Source organism: Drosophila miranda, chromosome XR (genome assembly GCF_003369915.1).
Source record: "Drosophila miranda strain MSH22 chromosome XR, D.miranda_PacBio2.1, whole genome shotgun sequence".
Lineage (NCBI taxonomy): Eukaryota > Metazoa > Arthropoda > Insecta > Diptera > Drosophilidae > Drosophila > Drosophila miranda.
The window spans coordinates 2916608-2927512 of record NC_046674.1 but is presented as its reverse complement, the minus strand read 5'-3'; the positions used below and the strand labels follow the sequence as shown (position 1 = coordinate 2927512).

Sequence of the window (10905 nt, the reverse complement as noted above, 5' to 3'; positions counted from 1 at the left end):
ATCCTCTGATTAGTTTCCCCCCTCCGGCCCCCCTTTACACCATTCCGGGGCTAACTTTCATTTCCTTCTCATCAGGAGCGGAGCACACGAAAATGTCCCTCAAATTTGTTTGTCAACCGCAGCACATAAAACCCGAGCCAGCAGCAGGAGCAGCAGCACCAGGAGAGCGGGTGGGGAGAGAGTGGGGAGGGTGCCTTTGGAGGGTCCATTAAATTCCTCTTCGGCTGTTGGCTGTCGCTAATGAAGTCATAAAACCGCATGACATTTTCGCTACCTCCAAGGAAAGCCCCATGGATCTCACTTTTTGTCAGACGCGGGAGATCTTTCTTTCAGTTGGGTTCGCCTTCGCTTCGCTTCGCCTTCGCCTTCGATTCGGCTCAGTCGCTGTCCCACACACACACACAATTGTCTGTTGCTGTCCGTCTGGGGCATTTCAATCGTTCCAATATGCAAATGGACCTTCGCCCGCTGCCACCCACAGACCACAGACAGAGCGACGACAACGGCAACGAGGACCAACAGCAGCAGCGGCAGCAGTATGAGTCCTCCTCCGACGACGACGACGATCCATATGACCATATGTTCATATCGGGCATGAAATCTTTCGCTTTCGATTGGGGGACAGACGGACGGACCGACGGACGGACGTCTCTTGAGAGGTGCCCCAATCTGCGACGAGGCTGCTCAACGGAGCCCCCAATACCAATCCCCAATCCCCAGTCCCCAGTCCCCTTTGCTTTATCTCCTTCGAGTGGATTTTCTGCATTTCATTTGGTTTCGCTTGCCACCGCTTCACCGCTTCACCGCTTCGTCGCTTCGTGCCGCAAATATGCAAAAATGCTGCAATCTCTGGGGCACGTTCGGAGGGCCTTTCGTGTCATAAATGGCATAAATATTCCTTACTTCTTTCTTGACCGAACAACCTAAATATTTTAGCCTCTCCTTCGGTTGCCTTCTGATTATTTTTCTTTATTTTTTAACAATCCGAGTGCCTGCTCTGCTCCTACTTTCACTTTTCGGGGAGATCTCTTATGAAAATGAAATTAAATCGTTTCTCATTTTTATATATTATTATTGCCGGGGATTATTAATGTTGTGAGTGGGGGAGGAGAGAAATCGCATTGCAAATCGTTGGAATTTTAAGTGGTTTCGTTAGAGAATTACTTGTATTTGTAATTGGAACAATTGCAACAATTACCACCGACCAAACGGATTCCCAGGCGTCGGTGAGCAGCTGTGAATTTCTCGTCCTGCAATTACGACAATGGGCACCACGTAGAGGCAGGAAGAGGCACAGATACTCCAGATACTCCAGATACCCTTTCGGAGGAGGCATCCGTCCATCCATCCATTTTGTGGAGATGTCTTGAAAAAACCTTTGCTTACCTTGTAAAAGCACATAATCGTTTAGGATTATCTTTAGAAGGAAAAGAAGTTTGCCATCTACTAAAAATATCATTAAAATCATCTATGGGTTGGCAAAGTTCTCTCCAGGCAAATCAATCAGAGGAACGGGAAGCGGGCATCAGTGTGCCTAGTCATGCACATGCATGCATGTTGTTTACCTAATACCCTGGACGAGCCTCTGTATGCATTTTGCTATTGGCTTCTGGGGCCTGAAAGGAATCTCAAACGATCGTCTGTAGGTGTACGATTAGGGATCCAAAATCAGTGGCAAGCGAATGCATCCACCCTCGAAAGGGTAACAAAAGTTGTGCATTGCATATGCATGGAGGAGTGTTCCACAATGCCACAAGTATGCATAATAAAATGGCACCAAGTGGCCACCGGTGGCCACTGCACCACTCAGGCACACGTTCAGCATTCAGTATCCATTCAGTCGGCAAAATGGTCGGAGGACCCAGGGACCGCCACAGCGCATTTGGCCTGAAGAGCTGTTGGAATCGCTTCATCGGAGTCTTTCTGGATGCCCGGGGTCTGTTGAGCGATCCAAAAATGGTCAACAGGCACAGCCTCGCGTACTACAGTCGGGATCAAATGAAGTCTGTCGTGGGGTGCAAAAGTACGCTTGAATCTGTAAGAACTTACATGATTTTCGCACCTGATTCAGGGTTATGGGACTCTACGTGAACTCCGAGGAGAAGGGACAGCCTCTGCGAAGGGCGTGGCATGTGTTTCTTCTCGTGCAGTTTTCCGCCTTGTACGCCTCGATGTTCTACGGGTTGCTGAAGTCTTTGGACGATATTGTCGAGACGGGTCGTGATCTGGCCTTTATGCTTGGGGTTTGTGATTGAGAGAGAGAGAGGGAGGGAGAGCGGAAGTGGAAGTGGAATATTCTCTTTTCTTACAGATGTTTTTCATAGTCTTCAAGATGGTTTTCTTCAGCCTGTATGCGGATGAAGTGGACGTTTTAATAGACATCCTGGAGGCATCGCATCATGCAGAGGTCAAAGGTCCAGGCACTGAGGCCTGTCGAGCGATCAAGCGCCATCACTTCTTGCTAAATGTTGGCTTGGACTTCGTGTGGTTCGTTGCAGTCGTCGTCTTTGTCGTGCTCCTGATTGTCACGCCCTTCTGGGCCGATCAGAGCCTGCCCATCCATGCGGTCTTCCCGCTGGAGCTGCACGACCCGGCCAAGCACCCGATTGCCCACCTCGTCATCTACGTCTGTCAGAGCTTCAGCATGGCGTACCTCAACATTTGGCTCGTGGCCACGGAGGGCCTCTCCATCTCCCTCTACGGCCAGGTGACGACTGCCCTGAGTGTCCTGTGCGTGGAGCTGCAGCAGCTCCGGCACTTCTGGGGCGACGGCAGCGAGGATCGGCTGCGCCTGGAGCTGACTCGTCTGGTCGGGACTCACCAGAGTATCATTCTGTAAGCCTCCAGATGGAGTCTGGTCTGCCTCCCCCAGTAACTGGCAGCACTGTCTCTTCTCCAGCATTGTCGATCGCTGCAATCAGCTGTTCCACGGACCCCTCATCATGCAAATGACTGTCAACTTTCTGCTGGTCTCCCTCTCGGTCTTCGAGGCCCTGATGGCCCGGCACGAGCCCAAGGTGGCAGCCGAGTTCATGGTCCTGATGATTCTGGCCCTGGGACACCTCTCGCTCTGGTCGAAGTTCGGCGACATGATGTCCCAGCAGTCGCTGGAGGTCGCCCACGCCGCCTACGAGGCCTACGATCCGAGCGTTGGCTCCAAGCGGATCCACCGGGACATTGCGTTCATCGTCCGCCGCTCGCAGCGTCCACTGATAATGAGGGCCAGTCCCTTTCCCGCCTTCAACCTGAGCAACTACATGGCTGTGAGTGGCTGAAGGGATGGACTATCCTCTCTGATGAATATCCTTTCAGATCCTGAATCAGTGCTACAGCATCCTCACCCTCCTGCTGAAAACCCTGGACTAGTTTGGAAGAATAGACCGCTGGATTGCCCCTTGAAATAAAAACAAATTCAATTTTTATTTTTATTGTATTTATATTTTATTTTTATTATTTTTTTGTTTTGTTTTCATTGTCGTTTTTTGTGTTTTTTGTGTGCCTAAATTAGTTCTGCACAATTAAATTTGTAATTTGTAATTTTTTTTAATTTATTTTTTTAGCGAAAACTATGAACTGGATGTACAATATTTGCTTTTCCGCGTAATTAGTTGGCTTCATCTATTCTAAACATTTTTTGGAACATTTTGAGTTGCTCGTAGTAGTACATACATACGTATGCATATGTATATGTATATGTGTATGTGTATGTGTATATTTTTGTATGTTTTTTTGCTCATTTTTTATTCATTTTCGTTTTGTTTTTTTTTTCCCATTATAAATGCTAATTACGATTATTGTTATTTTGTGGCAGGGAAGAAAGGTAGATGAGGGGGGGAGAAGGGGATGGAGAAGGGGGCCGTGTGTGCACATTTAATGAATAAATATTTAAAATACAATATTGCAGTTGTTCTTTCATTTCGTAAAACTAATAAATGCCCCTCCCTCCCCCGATCCCGATTGGAATGCATTCCATAAATCGAATTAATGAACTCGCTATACTATTCCCCCCCGTCCCCCTGTCGGAGGGTGGGGGGGGGGGGGGGGGGGACACTACTACTATTCATATTTATCTTCTTTTTTTTGTACATAGCAACATTTCCACTTAAATGACTAGTCTTTGGTTGGTTTATTCTCATTTTTTTTTGTTTTTCCTTTTGTTTTTGTTTTTTGCTGTTGTCTAGTTTTTAAATTAGTAAATTGCTTAGTGTATAAAAAAAAAAAAAAAAATTCTAAACTTTAACCTTTAAAGAGAGAGAGAGGGAGAGGGAGAGCGAGAGAGAGGAATGCTTTTGTCGATTAATGCGATATTTAGTCGTAGAAACTTGCGGCTGAATGCTCTCTTAGTTAATTGCTAATTGGAGCAACAAATTCTATGTACAATAGTTGTTGTTTTTGTTTGTTTTTTGTTTTGTTTATCTTTCCTTCTATTTGTTGGTAGTTTTAGTTTTGATGATTGTTTAAGTACGTTTTATGCGGGGCTTTAATTTGTATTTTTTTTAGTTTGTGTTTAAATCTGATATGCTTGTCTATATATATTTATTTGTTTTCGTTTAAAAAATGCAAATGCAAATGCAGAAATGCCTATTAAATGCTTGATTTTGTGGGTATCCGTATTCATGCGAGTATTTCCGTTTTTTTCTCTCTAATTCTTTAGTACCTTTCGGCTGGACTTTCTCTGGCCTTCCTTTGCCTTGTGCCTTTTTCGGTATTTACACTGTTTTTAATGATTCTGTTTCTTGTTAGTGGTGGAATCTATTTGCTCATGTCATTTGGAATGAAGTGAAAAGCCACAAAGTTGTCGGGGGGGCGGGGGGCGGGGGCGGGTTCCAGCGGATACATAGATCCCCGTCCCGAGAGGCTACACCACAAAACACACACACACACACACACACACACACACGCACACACAGACACTCGTGTAACAGCTTAAGTCCCGAAAAAAAAAAAAAAACAACGAGTAGGAAACGTCCCATTGAGCAACTCGACTGAGGCTTACCCTCTACGGGTCGTATTTTATATCCTATTTGCAGCATCTGGCAGTAGAGCCGGCATACCCTGCCGCACAAGCCAAGCCCCTCCACCTCCCCCTCCCACAGGACGCACAACGATTTAAACTTGTGGCATCCATCGCCAGTTCGAATGCGAATGTCGGGTGCAAACAGAGGCCACACGCCCTTTATTTGCTTTAATCTGACAAAATCCCTGTTCTAATGCCGAACGGCAATAAAGGATGAAACGTGCATGGCATGTAAAGAGCGAGCGAGGGGTAGAGCATCCTGCTTTGGATCCTTCTCATGCTGGCGGTGCCACACATACCACAAACCGAAATGTCTGCCTCCTGGGCTGCCTGGCTGACTGTCTGACTGTCTGGTTCGATAGTTTGCAAAACGGAAACGGAAGTGACACTAAATTCGTTTCGGTTTTCCCAATTGGGAGACACACACACACACACACATACACACAGAGACACAGAGGGACACACACACGCACACACACAGAGGGACACGAGAGATACAGCTTTCGGTAGTGTATCCTTTAGATGCTTATGGACTTGACAAAATTGTTACGTGTAATCCTTTTTATGATCTGCACCAGAATATGTGCGCCGCATCTTAAGCATCTTGAGCAGCAGCATTGCCACCGCCAGCGCTGAAATGTTGTTGCGGGGCAACATGTCACTGCCAGATCCAGTTGCTGGTGCTGGTGCTGTTGCTGGTGCCTCCTGGCGCCTCCTGTGGCTGCACCGTCCAGGAGCAGCCGTCGACCGACTCTCAGCTGGCAATCACCATCGTGCTGGCAGTGGCCTGCGGCCAGTGGCAAGCGGCAATGGCTGCCGCTGCCGCCAGTCCGGCGGAGGAGGAGGCCTCGGTGGGGACTGGCGAGGAGGGGGCCGAGACCGAAACCGAAAGCGAGGCCGACGATATGGAGGAGCAGCTGTGGGCCGAGCGCAGCTGCTGGGGCTGATGGTACTCGGGCTCCTCGTAGGCGGCGTCCTCGTCACAGTCATGCGGGTAGAGCGGCAAATGATGATGCAACGACTGCTGCTGCAACGACTGCTGCTGCTGCTGCTGATGATGCGGATGATGTGCATGCGAGTGGAGCTGATGCTGATGCTGCAGCTGGAGCTGATGATGGGGATGCTGTGGATGCTGTGGATGTGCATGCGGATGATGCTGATGCTGCTGGTGATATGGATGGAAGTAGTGCTGGCCCGGAGGCGCGCTGGCTGCTGCTCCATTCGCTCCTGCTGCCGCTGCCGCCGCCGCTGCTGCTGTGGATGATGATGATGGGGACATGGTCATGGCCATGACTGTGCCCCCCAGCGTGGGCGATGACGAGGATGGTGGCAGTGGCAGTGGCAGTGGCAGCGGCAGTGGCAGCGGCAACGGGCATCGTATGCTGTCAGCCGGGTGTGCCGTATAGATGTTGCTTCGCCGCAAATGGTTGTTGTTGTTGCTGATGTTATTGTTGCTCCCATTGTGGGGGTGGTGGTGGAGGTTGGCGCTGCTCCCGGCATTGGCACCGGCCCCACCACTGCCGCCGCCCGCTCCACTGAGGCTATTGCCGTGGGCGCGCTTGTTCCGGGACCACCACTGCACGTGCGTGTCTACAAGATGCCACAAGAGAGAGAGAGGGTGGGAGAGAGAAAAAGAGTTGAAAATGTGAGACACAGAAGCGAAAACACAGTCGGCAAATGTTGTGAGAGTCAACACGGTTGCTGGTACAGAGAAAGGAGAAAGAAGGAGGGTGCAGGGTGGAGGGAGGAGGACTCACCATTCCGATTGTTGGAGGACTTTTTGCGGCGACATCGCACCACAGCAATCATGATGATGGCGCCTAGCAGCGCCGACAGCACCGACACAATGATCAGCGTCAGCGGCCAGCCCAGTTCTGTGGCCTTTTCTGCAAAAGAGAGACATAGAGTGGGGGGGGGGGGTTACACATGTATCTAGTATCTTTGTGTCTCGTGGTTGCTAGTGGATGTGCAATCGTATGGGAACACTCACCTATCGTACCCTCGAACATGAAGGTGTTCTTCGTGGGCATGGCCCAGGAGCATAGATCACACGTCGTTAGGCCATCGCTCAGCACCGGCTCGTCGACGAAGAAGGGGGGACGCGGCGGCGGCGGCACAAAGCGGCCGTTCCACAGGCCCTGCTCGGTGGCATCGAAGGCCATCGGTGAGCCGAACAAATCGTCATCGTCGTCGAAGATGTCGAATGTCACGTCACCGAAGCTGCTCAAGTCCTGCTCCGCAGAGCTGGCCACCAGACTCTCAATCCGCGGTGGACTGAATGGGGGAAAGGCGGAGGCGGAGGCGGAGGCGGAGGCGGAGGTAGAGGCAGCATCGAGGGCGGAGGCGGATCCGGATGTGGTTAAGGATGCGGATGAGGATGCCGTTGAGGATGCCACATGATCTACAACGTAACTGAGACGCGCATCGTTGGCAGTCAGGAAGTTGCTGCTGCTGTTGGCTATGGATGGCATCTTTCCGTGGGTGGTGGGTGGTGCGGGAAGCGGAGGGGGGCGGGGGCGGCTGCTGCTCTTCTGGTGTGTCCTTTGACTGGTTCTTCCTTCCTTCCTTCCTTCGTTCGCTCGTTCCTTCGTTCCTCTGCTCGGTTATCGCCGTTGTCCTTTCGCTGCTCCGTTTAGCGCATGATGAACGGCCACTGGATTCTCCCTCCGGCTCTTATCCGGCGAAAAAACTATAGCTGCAAAAATCGGAAACAAAAGAGAGCAAGAGTTAGTCCTGGGCTTTTGCCAATTAAAGTCTTGATTGTGCTGTAAGAGAGAGAGAGAGAGGAGAGAGAAGAGAGGAGCAGATGGAATCCCCAAATAATTCCATTACTCCGTGACTGCCGTTCGCGCTCTCTCTCTCTCTCGAATCTTCTATTTCTGGTGCTAATCCTGGACCCAAGACTACCTTCCGTGCCCCCACATGTTGCCAGAGAGACAGAGACAGAGACAGACAGACAGAGAGAGAGGGGGAGAGTCGAGTCGAGTCGAGTCTCATGTCAGCAATCGTTTTTCAATGACTTTTTTCTACCTATTTCCAATTTGTATCTTTCCTGGCAGTCAATTCCTGCCCCTCCCCCAGCCCCACGATGGATGCTGGTGTATCTTTTCAGCTGGAAATTGAATTTTTGAGCAGCAGATACTTCCACTGAAGTAGCAACTCCGCGCACACACACACACACATCCCCAGCGAGAGAGGGCTGAATGGGAGGACATATCACACACATGGCAGGCAATGCTAACGAGAATTGACAGCTTGACAGCCTGATATCAGTCTGGAAGTCAGCATTAGTTACAGTTCTGTTCGGAGAGTGGGAAGCGGAGTACTCCGGGCATTATTAAAAGCAACCTATAGCTGTGCACCCCCGCGCTGAAATTGTATCTGCCAGTTAGCGACTCTCGAAACAAACTCAATTTACGGATAACATTGCAGGGCAATAATCATGATAAATTAACGCTAATTTGCAAGCGCCAGAAAGCGGAGATCCCAGATCCGAGCAACGAGCACCGAGACTCCCAGAATCGAGACTCAACTAATCGGCAGGTGAAATGCTGGCTGGATGGGCGCTCCCTGGGTGGGATGTTTGGGCAAAAACTTCGATTCCTTTCACAAAGTTTTCCTCGTCTGCTGCTGGCAGCTTCTGTGGCAACCGCCATCCTCCGTCCTCCATCCTCTGGGCCATCCATTCAATCCTCTATCGTTACCATCCCATAAGCGGCCGACACGTTTCGGGCATTAGCAGCAGCGGCAGCAGCCGAAAATTTCAACAGATGAAAAACTGCATCTGCAGCAAGAAAAATGCTGGCCCATTACCTTTGCCACTTGCCACGTGGCATGCCCCCCACCCCCCGCGGAAGGCAGGCAAACAATTGCATATAAAATATAGTATGTTTTACTTTGCCTTGTTTTTGGGTTTTTTGGTCTCTTGGAATGGGAAAAGTTTAATTAAACTTTTGGCTAAGACGGAAGGCACTGCACACGCAGAAGAACTGCATCCACGAGATACATTTATGGCAGGAAAAGCACCGACTGGCAGTGTGGCAGTGTGGCAGAGCGGCAAGGAGTTCGTTGGGTGTAAACGATATTTAGTCATTCTTGAAAATGGGAAAACGTGAGGCGCATAAATTTCGAGGCGAAAACCCGAGCCCGAACCCCAACCCCAACCCGAACCCCAAAGAACTCTTTTTGGTTCCACGCAAAGCGAAAATTGCGAATGCGACTCCCGACTCTGCGAATCTCTTTCTCCTTGACTGAATGAATGAATGAATGAATGAGCACAGACCTCCGCCCCCCTTGCGAGTGCTGAAGAGCTGGATGAGTGCCGTATTGAGGACTGGGGATCGGGGGATCGGGGGATTGGGGAAGCAGATACATATATCGTACAGCGGGCTGTGTGGGTGGCAGTAATTCCTTTTCTTCTGCGGAGTCGCGCGGGCTATTAATAAATTTATTTTTGCTGCATGCTTGAAATAAATTGTAAAGTCACGTGAGCTTTGGCTTCCCCCCCCCTGGACACCCGCTTTCCCCCCCTTTTGCTGCCCCTGTTTGATTTGCCTTTGATGACTGCTCATCGGGTTGCAGCTGTGGAGAAAATTTCGGAGTCGGAGTCGCGGAGTCGAGTCCAAGTTGAGTCTTTGGCAATGTTGCGACAGCTGTCAGGCCGCCAGGCTGTGAGGCCGCCAGGCTGTGAGGCCGCCAGGCTGTGAGGCAGCTGCCAAGTGCGTGGGCCGCCTCCGTGCGAGGCGCTCTTTCAATTGAATGTCCGACCGACCAAGAGGGGGTGGGGAAAAAAAAAAACAAAACCCACAACAAAAAAGCCACAAAAACGCGTCTTCAGTTTCAATCGTTGGCAGCAGCTTTTTGCGTGGAAACGTGCCCGCCGGCGGCTTCCTCTGTTTGCCATTCGAATGGAGGTGCCCGCACACGCCCACACGTGGTGCCACGCCCACCCAAACCAAAATCAAACAAAACGAAACGGTAAAACGCAAAGAAGAAGAAGCCAACGGAATGGAAATTCGCGACTTAAAGATACTCTCTACTGTGGTGGGTGGTTTGGGGATGGAGACTGTGGAAGAAACCCTCTCAAAAATGAGGCTGGTTCCCTGATTGTTCGAGTGATTCGAGGCGAGTGAGCAGGGGTTGGCCTAGTGGGTTCTACCCCTCTGCCGGTGCTCCCTTTACAGGGTATGGAAACTGTGAACAAACAGAGTTGCTTGCTACATCAATAACTGGACAATCGACAACAATCGATATTCGCCGCAGCGCAGGAGGGAAAAGCAATTACACATGTCCCCCCCCCCCCCCCCCCCCCCCCCACGGCCCGGCACACCCCTCTATGGAGCAGCAGCATCGATTCAATATTTATATTTCCGCACCCATTCCCCCGTACCCCCGTACCCCCCTACCGCCGAACTGAGGGAAGGACCGAGAGGCAGGGACTCATCCCGGCTGCCTTTTTAATTAGTGCGAAATGTTTGAACATTATTTTCATTTATATATTCCTCGTGCTCTTTTATTTGCCATCAAATATGAGCGTATAGAAATTAATATTGCCCGACGGGGAGCGGGGGGGGTTGTGCGTCGAAACATAGTGTTTTTCACTCCCCCCCCCCCCCCCTCCCCCCCCCACCACCCCATCCATCCATGAAAACAGTCGGAGAGAAATTGCCAAAAATGTTCTGCTCTGCTCTCAAATTAACACAGAAATTCGCAGTAAACCGCCGCCACTTTTGGGCTTAATTACCTAAATATTTCACTCCCCTCTGGAGTTTATTTGAATTTTCATTTCGATTTGCAACAGAGAAAAAACACTGCAGAGTCGGTATTTAATTACCATAAAGGTTGCTGTAATCTGGGGAATTATTTAGAATTTATTTCGGAAAAACCAG

The 10905-nt window shown here is 50.1% G+C and overlaps 2 protein-coding genes across 2 annotated transcripts in view; one reads left to right on the top strand and one right to left on the bottom strand.

Annotated features, from left to right (window-relative positions):
- The first annotated feature begins 1848 nt into the window (after window positions 1-1848).
- On the top strand, window positions 1849-3366 carry LOC108165450 (odorant receptor 65a-like). Its single transcript, XM_017301487.1, has 5 exons — window positions 1849-2003; window positions 2072-2243; window positions 2312-2835; window positions 2900-3263; window positions 3313-3366. Exons 1-5 carry the CDS (start codon window positions 1849-1851, stop codon window positions 3364-3366), a joined length of 1269 nt encoding a protein of 422 aa, XP_017156976.1.
- A 185-nt stretch (window positions 3367-3551) lies between these two features.
- LOC108153362 overlaps window positions 3552-10905 on the bottom strand; it is a 28312-nt gene continuing 20958 nt past the window's right edge. The window contains exons 2-4 of the mRNA XM_017283329.2: window positions 7008-7712; window positions 6775-6903; window positions 3552-6607 (exon numbers count right to left, since the gene is read on the bottom strand). Coding sequence (XP_017138818.1) covers window positions 5772-6607; window positions 6775-6903; window positions 7008-7488 — 1446 coding nt within the window. The 5' untranslated portion in view covers window positions 7489-7712 and the 3' untranslated portion in view covers window positions 3552-5771. The remainder of the gene's footprint in view (window positions 6608-6774; window positions 6904-7007; window positions 7713-10905) is intronic.